This window comes from Grus americana, chromosome 2, assembly GCF_028858705.1.
Source record: "Grus americana isolate bGruAme1 chromosome 2, bGruAme1.mat, whole genome shotgun sequence".
In the NCBI taxonomy this organism is placed as follows: Eukaryota; Metazoa; Chordata; class Aves; order Gruiformes; family Gruidae; genus Grus; species Grus americana.
Window position 1 is genome coordinate 103,526,725 of NC_072853.1, and position 16,990 is coordinate 103,543,714.

The following is a 16,990-nucleotide window of genomic DNA, read 5'->3' on the forward strand; positions in this document are numbered from 1 at the left end:
ATGGCAGGAAGTAGGTACCGGAAAACAGCGAGAGCTCGCAGCATTCAGAAAAATCTAGAAATTCCTCTGATTTACCCCAGGCTCTGGCTCCAATCAAAGCCAGTTGCAAAAAAAAAAAAAAAAAAGAAAAGACAGAAGGGGGGTGTTGGCGGTGGGAAAGGCCCAAGCAGACAACTGCGTCAGGGCTGCGCGTGTCAGGAAGGAGAGTTTCAGCCATCCCCTCCTGCAGGGTACCAGGGAGATGCTTGACATGGCCATGCGAACCGAGGAGCGCTTGGCTGCCACGGCAGAGCTGGGGCCAGCACGTGGGCAGGCCCACGCCGGCAGGCATTGCTGCCAGTACCCTCCCTCGCCTGCTGAGAAAACCCCCTCTCGCCTCCCCAGGGACGTGTGTTTCTAAAAGCTCATCCCTTTTTCACGCTCTCCCCTCTTGTGTCCGGTGTGTGCCTAAAGCAGATCAGCTTACCCGCTTGTCGGGCAAGCTCCCATAAATGCTTTTAGCAGCACTTCGCAAAGGGCGCCAGCCAAAGGCACTGGTGGAAAGTCACTAGAGCAAGAAACTTACATCACTACTACGACTACTATTATTATTATTATTATAATTTTACAGCTCAGACAGGATACTTCTTAATCTGCTAAGCAAACACATTTTTAGCCACTTTGAAAACCTTTTAAATCAGGCTCACTATGGAGATGACTTCTAAAAGAAAAGAAAAAAAAGAAGAAACGATAAAGAAAAACACCTCCAAACCTTTCAGTTCGGCAAGTGGTTTAGAAAAAAAGACACCACCACCCCCCTACACAAAGACATACACGGAAAAGATACTACCTTTAGAACTGATTTTAATAAAGAAATCTTCCTCTCTGACACAGCAGATAAGGAAGAAGGTGTCCGCCCACAGACATCTCACACCATTAGCAATCTAGTTAACATCTGTAAATGTTTTAGGGAAAGAAATTACACTTTGAGACATTTCTTTTTTAATTACAGGCTCCAGATGAGATTTGCTAGAGCAGGGAAATGTATCCCATAGCGACTGATGTCAATAGCAAGCAGTCCCTAAAGCCAGCCAGGATTGGGAAAGCCATGCTGTTTGCTGCTCTTGGCACTGCTCCCTGCTTTCACAATGTCAAACTTAGAACCGCCTTTATATGCACTTTCCATTTTTTTTTCCACAGTAGCTGTTGCCAGCAAGCTGTAAACTACCGTATATCACTCAGATTTAAGAACCTAAACTTTAAAACAAATTAAACTCTTGTTGACATTGTAATAAAAATCAGAATCGAACTGAACAGCTCAGTAAAACTGCACTTCAATTATTTTATGGATTTAAGATTGTTTTCTAGGATTCCCAGACTCCCAATACAGCAAAGTTATTTCCTCTTGGCAGATGTCTGGAAAAAAAAATCATTGAATGGATAAAATTATGTGGCAGACACTAGGTTGAAGACTAAAGGGAGGAAATGGTGTCTCCCCAGCACCTGTAAATATTTGCTCTGTGTCTTGACCAGAAAAGCCTTTCGTCCATACTTTGAAAAAAAATTTCAAGGTATTTATTTTGTGAGTTTTTAAGAAAATAGAATTTTCATGTGTCAAAACCCAGTTCCTAACTAGGTGTTTATGTGGTTTTGAATGAGAATGGCAAATATGGGTCTGACCCACCCTTCAGAACCATGTTCAAATGCAGGTAAATGCATGCAGCGCACACGTGCTCCCAGTCGCTGGACTCTGCTTATCTTTCATCTCCCTACTTAGCAGTTAATGTTGGGTATTTTTTTTATAAGTCTCTTTTTTTTTTTCCTATTCTGTAAAATGGAAACAGAGGTTTCCATCCCGTTAATTGCCAGGTTTCCATTCTTTATAATGTTTCCTCTCAAAACAGTTTGGAATGAAAGTATTTCAGAAATGTGTGTAGACGGAAGCTACTGGAGATAATAATTTCTTTCATGTAACTGTGTTTTACAAAAGGTGTGGTGCAAGAGAAAGGCCGTTGGATGGAGCAAACAATAATCAGCTTGCACAGCCTTTCATCAAAACCTTTTTTGTACTTTACTTTTTTCTTTCATCACATCAGTGAAATGTCCTTTATGTCCCTAAAACCCCAGCCTGAAAAGTGTTGTGTTCCCAGGGTCTTCAGCAAGAGCTGATCCTTGCTGGGTTGGTCCCGTCACAAGAATGCTTCTGAAGATTGAGCCAGATGTTGTACATCTGCATGCCCATAGCTAGGTCCCAGGGTCTACATGTTCTGGCTGGACTCCCCAGGCAGCGGGGAGCCGCCTGTCCTGTCCCTGGAGCAATGTGTAGTTGTGGGGATTTTCCAAAGTCGCTGTGTTAGGCTCTGTGCATTCACCTCCTGATCTGAATTGGCTGAGTTGACCTGACTGAATCTCACGTAAGCAGCCAGTTTTCTTCACTGTAGCATTAATAAATTTTTTAAAGCTACTCTTGAATTACTGTTAAAGTTCTTCCACTCATTTTGTTGCCTGGAGCACCTCTCAAAGTGCAGGCCAAATTCCTGCTGGAATTTGAATGTGCTGCCAGATCACAGCCCAGGCTGTGGAAGCACCCTATCATTTCTCAGCTATCGAGAAGCGAGGGTTTTGGAGTCCAAGTACTCAAAAAGAGGCAGAAAAGAAGTCTGTCGCACGTCGCGAGTAGTTGTTTGGAAAGTGTAATGCAAACATTTTGAATAAAATTTCAGGTCCTTAAGTGTGCTTGAGAGATGAGTGTTGTATGCCTGTGTTTCTCAAGTGCCTTTTTCCTAGTTCTCTAGTGCTGGCTGCAGGTTTGCCATGCTTCATTCTTGGGGCAGAATAAATTTCCTCTCTAGTGGTGAGTGCTGAGCTTCAGCACAGCTCTTGTGTCAAGCACTGAGCTGCAAGGGGGAAGGTTTCTTCTTCCCTGGGAGCCCGGCTGTGATTCTTACTGAATTTTTGCAGCCGTATCTGGTGTGTTTGCTGTTGACATTGCTCTGTCAGTCCAGCCTAAGGAGCCATTCTGCAGCTTAACACAGCATGTGGGAGAGGGGAAAAGAGGAAAAGACATTTTGCCGTGTTTGCAGCTCTGTCACACTGGGACCATGTACAAATAAGAGTATTCTTCCAGCTGCTCTAATTTGAGATGCTTGCTGTAGGCAGTTTTAGCATCCAAGGAGTAAAGGAGTCCAGCAACTCTTCAGGAGTCTGGACATGGTGGTTTTCACAGCTACATCTTCTGTGCTGAGGAGAGCACCTAATAACACCCAGCTGGTGGTTTCCCCACCATGGCTCAGCTTGCATTGATCCAGCGTGGCTCCACTAAATCAGCCTTTGGATCAAACCTTCCCAGCCAAACTGAATGCGAGTTTTGTTATGAAAAGGTCTTTACCTAGTGTAGTTAGTGTGGTGCAAAACCAACACAAGAGTATCATTAACCACTGCCAGCGTTCTTCTCCAGGGAGCCGTGGCAGAGAGGATGCACATTCCTCTTTGAACTGCAGTGTGCTTCAGCAACAGACGCTGCCATGGTTAAAATAAAATCCTGTGGCATTACGTACAGCTCGCATTATGGTGGTGGTCAGGTCATCATGCCACAAGCAAATTTATCGCATGATGATTTGCTTGCATCACTTTTTTTGCAGGCTGTTTGCAGCCACCAGTGCAGATTCCCAGAGCTAGGCCTGCTTCTGTGCCCACTGCTGAAGATTAGCAGCTGTGTTCCATCACCTAAGGATTTCCCCCAGCTAGGGTGACCTTTCCCAGCCTAGCCCCTAGCAGGCCCATAGGTGGATTTCTTTTCCCTTATCAAACATATTAAAATTTTTATTAGCCCCACCCAGCCTTTCTCTTCCATTGAGCAGCATGTGGCCACTCACTGAGTTATCTCATGGCCATCATTTTATCTGCCTGAGCAAAAACCCTGTGAATTAGGGGTTAGCAAACAAAGCTCAGCCTTTCACCACAGCATAGGTTGGAATTGGTTGCCCCCCAAAGCAGCACATAAGCACATCATGTATTGTATATGCAGCAGCATCCTAGTGTTGTCCCTGCCTTGGTGCCCTCTTTGCTAGATGATGTGAATAATAGCATTGATCTTTTCTGTTTAGCATGCACTTTGAGGTTTGCTGATGAAAAGGGCTATAAAAGGAAAGAGGTGGTGATGATGGTGATGATAATAGGGCAAATAAGGTCCATTTAATAAACAAAAAATCCTCTTTCCTCAGAAAAAGATCACATAGACCCTGTTTTAACCTATCTCAGGACACTTTTAGTGTTGAGGCCCAATGTTACTCCTGCTGAAGTCCATCAGACTTTGAGGCTGGTTGAGTGGAAGAACAGCTAAGTCTCTTGGCTGTTCTTTGCCATGGAAAGAAAAGGGCACTCCTGTGTGACCCAAGGTGCTTCTTTCTTTTTTCTTCCATTCATTATTTCTGTTCTTTATTCGATATGCCCAGCTGCACATGAGCTGGTTTTTTATGACCAGCAGTGCAAGGTGGCTCATTTTGGAGGATTCCAGACGATCACTGGGGGCCACACTACTATTACATAAAGTCAATTAAAGAGCATACGTGCGCATTCCATTGATTTGATTTAGAACTAACAAAAGCTTCAGTAATGTGCAATTACAAGAAACTTAATGACCCCTTTATATTGAATGCAGCTTCTGTGGCACCTAATATGCTTTGATGAATTGCTCATTATGTGCAATGTTGGAAAAGCTTCTAAAAAGATTAATAATTGTATAATCGATAGAGAAATTCAGTCTTATTTGGGTTTTTTTTAAACTCTGAAATGAGTAAGTCCTAGAGATTATGGATCCTCTCTTGCTCCCCTTTTTCCTCCTGTAGCCTCAGAATTTATTCTTTTTCTCAAGCTAATCTATTACTTTCCCAGCATGTGGAGAAACCCTTTCTTGTGTTATGTGGAAAGGTCTGAACTGATACGGATTACCACATGAGGTCTAAAAGGCTGGTGCCAGCTGCCGGCAGAAATCACCAGTGCTGAATGTGTGAGCATGGGATGCTCCTTTGGCAGGGCAGGAGGTCCCCAAGTAGCAGACTCCAGCGCTGGGCTCAGAGCTTTGCAGCATGGTCCAGACCCACTCCCGCTCTCCCATTCACCGCCTGTAAGCTTCAGGAGCTGCCAGCTCACGTGGGCTTTAACCTTGCTCTTCTAGCCATAGGATGCTTTCAGAGCCTCGTGTTTCAAGGGTTGCCCATGCCGCAGTTGACTGGTAGTTGTGAGGTACAGCAAACCTTGTGGGATGGGATCAGAAATATGAGAGTAAAAGGAATAAAAAGGAAGTTTAATTTCTGTTACATTCAATGTTTAATAAATACTGCCAGAGATGTCTGGAGGCTAAAAAACAGGCAAATGCAGAATTGCTTTAAATTTGTTTTGATTTTGAATCCACTCTTGTCATGCTTCAGGGCATGATTCATGAGTTTTGAATGCTGGGGTCTGACAGCACTATTTTACTGTTGGGCACTAAACTGGAAACTAAAACTGATCACCAGGATCAGTTTGTATTGCTGTATTTCTTATAGTGGGGGCAAATTTCTGTTGTCTCTAGTAAAGCGGTGCATACTCTTCCTTATTCCTTCCTGACTGGTACCCACAAAGCTTCCAGCAGTACCGGCCTCGGCTTTTGACTGCCTTAGGTAGGATTTGTGTAGTTCTGTCATGTGGAAATTTCGTGTAAAACGTAAAATATGTCTGTTTTATTTCCCTTACAGATGCTCTTAGGAACGTAAACACATAATTTTGGTTAAAATGTGGTTTATTTGTCCATTGCCCAGCCCTACCCTCACACGTGTGTGTATGTGTGTGTCAAACGTGGCTTGCATCATACCAGGGCAGATCCTGCAGCCTCTGCGCAGCCCAAATTCCAGCTGCTCCTGGCAAAGTTGGCCTCAGTGAGGGCTACTGAAAGTTCTTGTTGACTCTCTGATTCTCTGGTATAAAAGCTCAACCGAGCACAGCCACCCTCAGGTTGAGAGTAAAAATGAGCTAAAGGTTAGACCTCTGTGTGCTGGGAGTCAGTGTGGGTCTGTTGATTGCTCTGCTAATTCCCAGCAGTCGGGGAATTCATCCCTAAGTGTTTGCAGAGCAAGAGATGCAGGGCGTTCCCAGGGTTGCATATGCGAGGGATGAAAAAAATCCAAACCCAGGAGTTTTGGTGCCTTAGGATGGGACTCATTTAGTCTGGGCGCCTAGTCAAGAGCCCCAGTTAAATTACTGCTATACGGTGCTGTCATCGCACTACAGCGAGGAACCTTTCCCATTAGCCCTCCGCAATGCAGCCGCTGTGGGAGATTTTGCATTATTTGGAGTTGTTGAGCTAAATAAGGCAGAGGGTAGAGCAGGTAGGAAAATGACTCCATCTTAATGGCTGTTGTGCACAACAATACCATCCATCGTGCCAAGCCGACATTCGTATGGGAGGATCATGTTTTATTAAAACCTGCTACTTGTTGTCACTCACTTGCTCCACTGTCCTATTCGCTGTCTCCAAAAATAGCATGCCCTGTGGTGGTGGCTTATTATGATTAAACAGATAAAAATAAGTTTAAGGTTTAAACACATCCAGGACACCTGAGGTAATACAAGATCTGACTTCTTTATGGAACGTGTGAAGTTATAGTTTCCATTGCTTCACAAGACTTGTTTTGTTTGGTTTTTAATTCAGAAAGCTTTAACGGGATCTATAGTTTCACATTACAGGCTGGCACCACAGGAATTTGTATCACTATTTTCTGATTTTTTTCTTATTCACAGGACAATACTTACCAGCTTCGAAAAAAGAATTTCTCTAAGACAACCCTATTTTTTTCAGTGATTTAAGTAATAATTCTATGTTGTTTGTTGCAGCTTTCATATGTCAGAAAGGAGTGCTGCTTATTAGCAGTGAGGAAGTAGGCACCCTGACAAAAACTGTAGGATTTTACTCATGTGATGGAGTTTATACCAGGAGCTTCATTTCTTTACTCACTGTATATGCGTCTATATTTAGCCATTTTTTCTCTTTAAATAACTCTCTCTTCCATACATGGAGATAAGGGAAAACGTTTTTTCCTCTTGTATTTTTGCTCCCTCTGCATTCATTTGCAACTTTGAATTCCTCCTCAGTGATGCTAATATGTGGCATTTCATCTGAAATGAAGGGCATAGGAAAGCACAGGAGCCTGATGGAGCAAGTTGTGGCATCGCTGGTGGAAAAATCCGAGGGCAGTAATTATAGACAGCAAAGTGAACGTCATACTACGAAGCATTACTACAGGTAGCGTGGTGTCAGCATCAAACTCATAGACTCACTACAAACTTGTTTTCCAGTCCCTGTTCATAAGCTTAATAGTGACAGCATGGTCAGAGCAGTACCCAGTGGAGAGGAAAACACAGTCCCCGCTCCATAATGCTTGTGAGCAGTGACATGTTGCCAGCAGTAGAAAGTCAGAGCACTTAAGGGTACGTCTGCACTGTGTATTGACACCCTGACGTGGGTGTCTGTAGTTGTACTGACGTAAGGCTTGACCTGAGCTAGTGAATTCTGCTGGAAGGCAAAAATGATGAGCCAAACTGAGGCAGTTTTGCTTTCAGGACTCCTACTCTTTTCTGGAGGTTGCTCAAATGTGACACCTAGCTGTGCAGTTTGACCAATGTCAAACATGGTCCAAATGTGGTATCCAAACATGACACTGCATTGCTTGGGCAGTTTACACCCATCTGAAAGATGAAGCTTTATTCTCCAGACATGGCAGAATCCAGGCATAATTTCACACAGGCTTTTCACACATGTAGCTTGAAAGATGCAGCTGATATTACTTGTATTTTCCATGACACGTGCACCAGTCAGAGCAGGTTGCTTTTGTTCCTTTTTGGCAAGAGAGTATTACAGCATCTGAACCTCCTGCTTCAGTTGTGCTGCATGGCAGAGACAATGGTCCCCAGCGGTCACAGGCGGACGTGAAGTAACAAACAAAGGTTGGTTAGTCAGCTGTGGAAAAAAGCTTGATGTAAACCCGAAGGCCTAGATGTCTTGGGAACATGCTGTGTGGCTCTTCCTATTGATAAGGAAAACAAAAACCATCCTGAAGGAACCGAGCTGATGCCATTGCTGTTTACGCAGGAACAAGGACACATACATGTACAGTGAATCACAAGGTGTCAAAACCTCTCATTGCCCTTTTGCTTCAACTCTGTCACGGCCCTTAAAAAAGAGTGGAGTGGAGAACTGCCAAGCTCACTTGTGAAAGACAGGCATGCGGTTGGAAAGGGGCACAACAGTAAATACGACCCACAGCTCCGCTACTCACTCTCCTTGTAGAAGTCTTTCTGGGATGCTGCTGAAGTGAATTGAAGTCAATAGAGAGGCAGTCGTTGACTTCCGCAGTCTTCGGCATGTGATGTGTGAAGAGACAGCAGCTTAACCCATCCAGAAACTGGACCCTTAATGTTACCACTAACAAAGTGAACAGGGATGGGATATCTTTTCAAAGTGCCATTGTTCCCTCCCAAAACTGTAGACTCAGCTCTTTATAATTGTGGGTTTGACCATGGCTCTCAGCTCACCTTCCATTTTTTCAGACTCTTGGAAACATTCACCTTTAGGAGTATGAAGTCTTCCAAGCTCTCGTATTTGTAGCCCCAAAGAGCTCCCCAGTTGTGGAAACCCCCTGCAAGTGCCTTCTCCCCACTCCCCGCACCACTGACCTTGTAACTTCTTTGATATGAGTGGGATCAATATCTGAGCTGAAAGGCAGAACTTTGTCTCAGAAGAACAGGTCTTTTATTAAAACAAAAGGCCACAATGTTATCCATATTAGTAGTCAGATACAAGGAAAGCAGAAATCTGCAGAAATTTAAAGTTTTGCCAGTTGATGGAATCCATGTACAGCCACCAAATGTTAAAAATGCTCTATTTCCTATGAAGTTCACATCTATATATGGAACCCACATTTGTTCAGATATATCTGGTTGTCCTGTTCCGTGCAGGAACCCAAACTGTTTCATCGGTAAGACACTGATTTTGCTAATTAGTAAAGCAAAAATTTCCATTGCAAGGGCATTTTAAAGCAAAATTAAATACAAGAAGAAAAAACTTCTTATTAAATTAAAATGTGGTGTAACAGCTCACCACATCCTGCTACTGTGGCATCTGCTGTTTAGCAAAGGAAAGGTTCCGCTTTCAGGCGCCTTGACAGGTAGAGAGGTCACGTGTTACCTGCATTTCTCAGCACTATTATTTTTTTTACTTTCTGTCAGTGGAAAAGCTGAACATGACAATGGAAAATACCGGTTGAGGGAAGGCATTGTGGGGAACTGTAGGTGTTAGCTATAAAAGTGACAGTGGCCCCCCTCCCCAAAGCCAGCAGAAAAACAGTGAAAAAAAGATCTGATTACAAAGGGGCCGTAAATCATTGTACTCAGCTGTTTGATCTGATAGGGATCAGCCTGTCGCTTTAAGGGAAGTGTTGTGCTAATCTAGGCATTGAAAATTAAACTTCTTGCATGGTATTCCAGATCTGCTGCTTAGCTGTATGTAGGGCCTCTAGCAAGCCAGATAATTCTTTGGGTCTCATCTGTCCTGTCTATAAAATGCATCTTTTTGAGTACTCAGGTTATGTTGTTTTAAAAATGAGTGCAAAGCCTTTGCAATCTTTCTTTGAAAAATGTTGCACCCATTCAAAACACAACTGCTCCTGGAATGGTACTACAGACATGAATGGATGCGTATCCAAGCAGCAGCAGAATCAAAGACCAGAATTTGGTTGAGGAATGAAACTCAAACCCAGGCCAAAATACTGCTTGTACTGAATACTGCTATTCTGTGGAGCACACACAATCCTCTTGTAGTAACAGGTTTGTAAGCCAAAACTTGAGCATTCAAGACAACAACCAGCTGACTCTTCTCAAGTACATAATAAATATTTTGTTAGAAAGGTGGGAACTAAGAGAAAAATAACAATTCTTTTCTCTGCACAAGCAGTATATCTTACCTCTCTGGGGAGTTCTGCAGTGGTCATACAGGACCGAGTGGAGCCCTGAGGATACCAAGGGGAAGGAGTGTGATAGATGAAAGAAGAGATGGTGAATAGGGAACAATCAGCTCGTTCACAACACATGAATGAAATTATTGAGAAATTTAAAACAAAAAGTAATTTTTTCCACCAGCACATCCTTAAACTGTGCAACCCGTTGCTGCAGGAAACTGTGAAGGCCAAAACAGGTTCAGAAGGCTATTAGAAAACTTCATGGAAGAAAGTTCATCAAAGTTCACTAGAAACAAGGATGCAGACTTCCTGTCACTCACGAAGCCCTTCAGCAGAATAAAGGTGTACTAGAAAAAGCATCACTGGAGGTGTGCCCGGTTCCTATACTCTTTCCCAAAGAACTGGCTAGTGGCCATTGTGGTAGATGTGACATTGGTACGGGTGGACATACAGGACACTTCAGCAGAGCTGTACTTCAGTAACAGAATTTTTTATTTTCTCTTGGGAAGGACAATCTTGGGTCAATGTACAGCAAGAATATTTGATATTTTCTTGCCAAAAGAAAAAAAAAAATCAGCTTTGGGTCAAACAAAATATTCTAAAACATTCCATTTGATCCACAATAAAACATTTCCTAACATGCAACAAAAACATTAGTATGTTTTGGAGTATTAAAAGAAGCAAATTTCCCAGAAATTTGAAATAAGAAATGTCGATGCTAAAAACATTTGAAACTATTTGGAAAATGTAATACATATTTTCATGTCATTTCGACTGACCCAAAACTGCATTTTCCCCCCAACAAGTTTTCCCTCAACAGCTGTTTCTCCGACCTGGAGGGAGAGAGGAGTGTCTTCATGGGAGTGCTAGACCATGCAGCTGGAGGTGGTGGGGAGCATCCTTCTAGCAGAACCTAGCAGGCATCACCCAGCGCACTTCATGTGCACTTGTTGTCTGGTTTCCTCCTGTTCCCACCAGCTGGAGGGTTTTCCTTCCAGCCTCAGGTGCCTCGGCGGGCAGCACGGGAAAGCCCGCTCTCGGCACACTTCCCCTTTCAGCTCTCGTGTTTAGTGCTCTCTGCAAGTGGTCTGCCTCTACAAGATCAGCTGCTTTGCTGGATCATGTATTGCCCCACCTGGGCCTTCTGCGTGCACCCTTGTCCCTCTCTGTAGGGTTTTTCCACTGCGTTATTGGGAATTTTTGCATTTTCAATGCTGTGGTGGGTAAAGGGGTACAAGTGACATTGAAATAGAGGGACCTGTGTCTGAACCATGCTGTCTGTGGGCCACCACACGAGAGAGATGTTGAATGTCCTCTTGGCGTTTTTGGCTCTGTTTGATTGTGAGATCCCATGGCAATGGGTGCGCTTTGGTTGAGGTTCAGTTGTCTCCCGAGTCCACACTGACATTGTCTAGTGACTGTTGTTGAACAGCTGTCGGATGTTGTTACACAAGGACACCAGACTGCTACTCATCAAGGTAGAGCAAGTCCACTTCTGTTAAGAAAGTAACATAATAAAAATGACCAATAAAGCCAAAGGTCTAATCTGTATCCTGTTGGAGTCAATAATAAAATTACGAGTGATTTCAGATGGGGACAGATTGGTTTGGCTGCTGAGAGCTGGAGAGAGTGTGACCGAAGGACCATGGTGGTCTCATGGGCTAAGCCAAGGCAGGTGGGCTCCCAGCTGAATGGAAAAGTCACGTCATCTCTAGGGTAAGCCGTGTGTCTTACAGCACTTCAGTGACAGAGGGTACCTACTGTGGCTGGAAAGGGCAGCCTCTGAGTGCCTAAGCTGATTTTGGAGATGGACCTTTGGCTCTTAGACCCTCACGTCATCAAGTTGTTTCCAAAATACTTTCACTAAATGCTTTAATATGGAAAAGCATGTGCTAGCAGGCTGGGGGATGTTACTTTTGAAAGTTTTGCTCAATGAATCAAGCAAGAGTACCTCAGCATGTGGTATAGCATTAGTCTGACGTTCGAGATACGTGAGTGCTAAATCCTGACTGAGATGGGGAGCTCCTTCACTTTTCCACCTACCTGTCCCCATCCGTGGAATACCAGTGATACTTACGTTCACATTTTACAGGAGTGCTGTGAAGATTCATTATTTAATGTTTCTAAGCACTAACTGTACAAAGACCGAGGATTGCCTTGAGTAGTATCTTAATTTCATGTGATGTAACAGAAGCTTTGAGGAAAAGCTAGCAAAACTGTGACACTGTCTGACCCATATGAGGATTTGTTTTCATTGTCACGCTCCACACCAAGATATCACTGTGTGTTTTTGCTGCATACCCGATGTTGCTTTGAGAAGTTTATCAAAGAAACTATCTTTACAAAAGCATCATGGAAAAATCATCCCACAGAAGAAGTGTGCTGTTTGCATTCAAGGCAGAGACCCAGTCCTGAAAGCTGTCCGGAGTCCTGCAGCATGTAAATGGAGTAGTGCTTCTTGCTGTGTTTGGATGCATGCAGGGCAGTCTTTGCTACAGAGCAGGGCTTGCTGCTTGAATTTGTTTCTGCTGTTTGGTAATATTAAATATGAACTCCATGGCACTCTCGAGAGAAAGAACTGCTTTGTCTTCACATCTCATTTCCATACCGCTCTTAGTTTGCTGCCATAAATAGGTAGTTACAAATACAACTGATATTTCCTTTCTGAAATATTGTGTGCGTATCCATTGGTAGAAGTGGTTTTGGTGGCCAGGACCTGTGACACAAATGCTGACTGATTCATGTGTTGCAATTACTAAATGGGCAATGGGTCTGCAGAAAAAAAAAAAAAAGCCAAAAAAACCCCAACAAGAAACCTAATTGCTTCAGGAAGTTGGTTTTAGACAGGCTTGGTCTCTTCCAGTAAACACGTGAAGTTATCCGGATGGCTGTGAACAGCAGCCCACAAGGAAAGGAAAACGCGGGCTTTTCCGTGGTGCTTCCATGACGTGGGCATGTGTTTCCCACTCCCAGCAATGTTAGGGAAACTCAGAAGTGGTGATGGCATTTTGTCTATCTTCATGTAAATCAGGTGGTGGCAGTTGCTGCAGGGAGGTGGGGTGGAAATAAAAGGGATGTTGTGTAGTCTACTGTAGATGGCCTTTGCCAGGTTCAGTCATTTCCTGTCCATCTGCCAAAAATCACAAGCTGATAAATGGACATAATTGGAGTGTGGGAAACTGTATTGCTTGATGATCTGCAGGGGAGGGGGAAAAGAATGAAAGAAGACTCGTGAATAAAGAAAACAACACTTTATCAGTGGAGATGCAGTCTGACTGGCTGATGCTGAGATAGCAGACCTTATTTATTCTTTCCTCTGACTCTTGCCAAACATTTTAACTTGCTCGTCTCTCCTATCTGTCTGGGTGGATAGGAGTGAAGGCTGCATGTCCACATGTGTTGGTCACCACAAAAGAAGGGTATATATTTACCAGCTCCAGGGAATGGGCATGCACGCAGCAGTTTCTTTTCTTCTTTTTTTTTTTCCTAATATCATCCCACAGTGGAAAAAATCAGCACATGAAGTTGTATTCTATCTAGGCATTGCAGCTGTGCATAGGCAGGTTCAGTGGCTGTCAGCTTTCTGCCATCAGTACTTACCATGGCTAATATACTTTCCAAACGGCTCTTTTTATGGCAGGGGTAGATTATTCTAAGGTTTCCTGTGTTTCTCTTTGCTTTACGTTTCTGAGCCAGTTCTAGAGCAAATTACGTGTTTTATTTGTAACTGATTTGAAATGTTAAATATGTTTGATGCAATCGAGGATCCAGGATGCTGCTGTTCTTGTGATGCCTGGTTTTACACGGTATTTAGCATGTTAATAACCTTGGTTAATCCTGCTGGTTTGCACTGTGATCAACCTGTACAAGCTATCTCGTGATGTTACGCTTACTGTTGAGCACTGTACTGGAGCTGTCAAGGAACGGATGCAAGTTGGGGGGTGGCTGTGTACTGAAGAGATCCACCTGCAGCAGTGGGATGCTAATCGATTCCTTTTCTCTTGTCTTTTCTTTGCAGTAAATGAAATTATAAGGAATGACCTTTCCAGTACCAATGTCCATTCATAGCTTTCAATACAGGCCACACACACTTTCGACTTAGCTGGCGTGTCAGCTCGTGTAGAGAGATACCGAATAAACTGAAGTCGTTGCCTGGTACCACTCTGATCTTCCACCTTACTGAATGTCAGGAACTGAAGATTTACCTCTTGCTTACAGAGAAGTAGCTCCTCAACTTCAACTGATGAAACAGCTTCTTTAAAGAAAATCATCTCAAAAGAAAGAGGAGGGAGTACGCTCCGAGACGGCGCATTTCATGGGACAAAACTAGGAAACTCAGCAAAATCTGAGTGCTTCTTCCCAGTGCTGATCTTTTTTGGCATGGCACGCTGGAATACAGCCCTGGAAGTGCCTTATTTTACCAGGTTGTGGCATCAGGGCATTTTTAATAAGCTTTGAATTTGCTACCATTAAAAGTGTTGGTAGGTGCAGAAACTATAGAGCTTGCATTCTGGAGAGTGATATTGGAAAAAAAGCATAGGACTCTGCAGCAGAGTAGGGAGAGCAATCCCTGCTCCAGTAAGATGTGTTTATGAATTCCAGAATTTCTTCAGCTTTTCCTCTGCTGTAATGTACAGCCTATTGCCTTATTCTCAGTGCGTTTCAAAAGCCTCCTGATTTGTCATCATCTCAGCTTTCTTTTGCATATTGTTTTTATTATGTGCTAATAAATCATAGGGTTGTTAGTAGTAGCATGTTAAGATTTTGATTTTAATCCAGCTTCAGTCATAGCACAAGTGAGTTGAATAGCACAAAATAAAAAAGGTTGATGGACAAAAAATTGAAATCTATCTTTTACATGATAGATGAATGTGTATGCATGTACATACATACTAGTATATATGCATATATTTATATATGACAAATAATATAGATGATTGCCTAGTGAGGGCACTGAATTTAGCAATAATTTCAATTTCTGAGAATGCATTTCAGATCCACAACAAATACTTCAGCTACTTCTTTTGAGGGTTTGCTGCACCTAAAGCAGGTATGCATTTTCTTTCCTCATGCAGTTAAGCAAGCACTTTAGATAGGCAAGAAGGATGCATACAAGATACATGTTATTTACCAAATGACAAAATATGAGTTATAGTAACTGTAAATACCAGTATGGAAGAGTGTAAAATATTTGTTCAGTTATAATGTTATTATTCCGCAGAAGCCTTATAACTCTCCGCTACATGTATGAAGAAGAATATTACCAAAAAACCACAAAGGTTTAATATGCAGCGCTGTATAGTGTGTTTTCAGATTAGCTAATGTTTCTGGAGCTACAGGTAGGCATGTAGTGTAGCCTTTAACATTGTAATTTTTACAATCAAGTGCTTATTATATAACTAGCAACAACCTATTATTTCATATAACCAAAAAAATAAAAACAAAACAAAAACAAAATAGCATGACTTAAATTAAAAATATTTAACATTAATATTGTGCCTTAGGAATCTGTGCCCCCTTCTGGAAATACACCTGAACTACACCTCCGTGCTGGGGTGGCTCCTTAACCCTAATGCAATGAAGATTGAACAGGTTTCACAAAAAGGTGAAATCCTCCTAAGCGTTATAAAACATTATTCTGTATAATTATGTCTTACTTTCTTTAGGAAAAAAAAAAACAAACCAGAAAGCCATATTTGTCACATTTGCACATTACTGTGAAGACATGAGAATATAATATGGCTATATGTACATAATACGCTGTTACTGGTCCTTATAATAACCTGTTTAATCCTAGTTATTTACCCTGTATTTAGCATTGTAGACATTGCATGAAACATTTCTTATAGACTGCCATATGAAAAGTTAAAAAGCTTGACAGATGTCAGCTTGACTTGTAGCTAGAAAATAGAACCAATAAAGCAAAATGTTTTGCTGGAAGCTAGTCTTAGAGTGGTTCATTTTATGTTATCTTGACAAATCTTCCTTTCTCATATAAAATAAGCATTTTTACATTATATACATATATATATATAAAAACATATATCTCCATCTCTTCTATTTGAAGCTGTTTGCATCCTGCTGCATCCTGCTAATATAACCATCTTAGTATGGAAGTAAAGTCTCTTGTCAGCCAGACTCTTCTTCATTTCCCCCTTGCATTTAAAGTCGTTGCTGCCAAGGAGAGAAAATGATATACGATATAATTCTCAGATTTTATTCTCTCAGTATTTCAGAAATGTCAACAAAGTGTGCGTGGAGGAATCTCTGGTTATGCCAAAGCATATTTTTATTCATATACATAAATACCTTGGGTGAGGCTTTTACGATACAGGACAATGATACACACACACACACACACACCCCCTCCACATGTTCACATTTCAGCAGTAATTTTAGCAAAGTTTTCAACTGTATGGTTTGGATATGTTGCACCTCCTTCATCCTTATTTTTATTTTCCTCAAGCTATTTTGGAAAAAAACCCCACCAATCTGTTACTTTTAAGCCTGGATAATGGAAGATTATGCATCTCTTGTATATGTATTCATAAAATAAAAACGAAAGCAGAAATATTTCCCGTATGAGACTGCTATCTTGTTTTTGTATGTGTGTTATGATTGTTGCTGTCGGTTTATGAAAATGGTTTTCATCAACACTTTTTGAAAACAAAACAAAACCAAGAAGCCACAACGCTCTGAACTTACAGTGTAGTCCTTATCAGTATGTTCAAAAATACTTTTGCCAGGGATGATTCTGGCTATTAAAAAGAGCCCTCTGGATGAATTTTAAGCGGTGAAACAAACTACCTTATTAATCATGCAAGAAAGTACTTGCATCTGTATATATTGCTTGGACAACAGTTTCTTTTGCTCTCCCTGGAACTATTTCTGAAATGTGTGGGTTGCTAAGGGTAGGCTTTGGATCTGTGGTCTTCAGTGCGGTACACACAGAGAGACATTTTTGTAGCCCTGCAAGGGGAGGGCTGCCCACAGACTGGCAGAAGGGGATGGCTTGCCATGAG

General features: G+C 42.2%; 1 protein-coding gene across 6 annotated transcripts in view; it reads left to right on the plus strand.

Annotated features, from left to right (window-relative positions):
• The window catches only part of NFATC1 (nuclear factor of activated T cells 1), a 116,170-nt gene extending 99,635 nt beyond the window's left edge, over nt 1-16,535 (plus strand). For all 6 annotated transcript variants that reach the window (XM_054817149.1, XM_054817154.1, XM_054817157.1 and 3 more), the window contains one exon: nt 13,987-16,535. In XM_054817149.1, the coding sequence (XP_054673124.1) occupies nt 13,987-14,036 (50 nt within the window). In that variant the 3' untranslated portion in view covers nt 14,037-16,535. The remainder of the gene's footprint in view (nt 1-13,986) is intronic.
• Nucleotides 16,536-16,990: the final 455 nt, after the last annotated feature.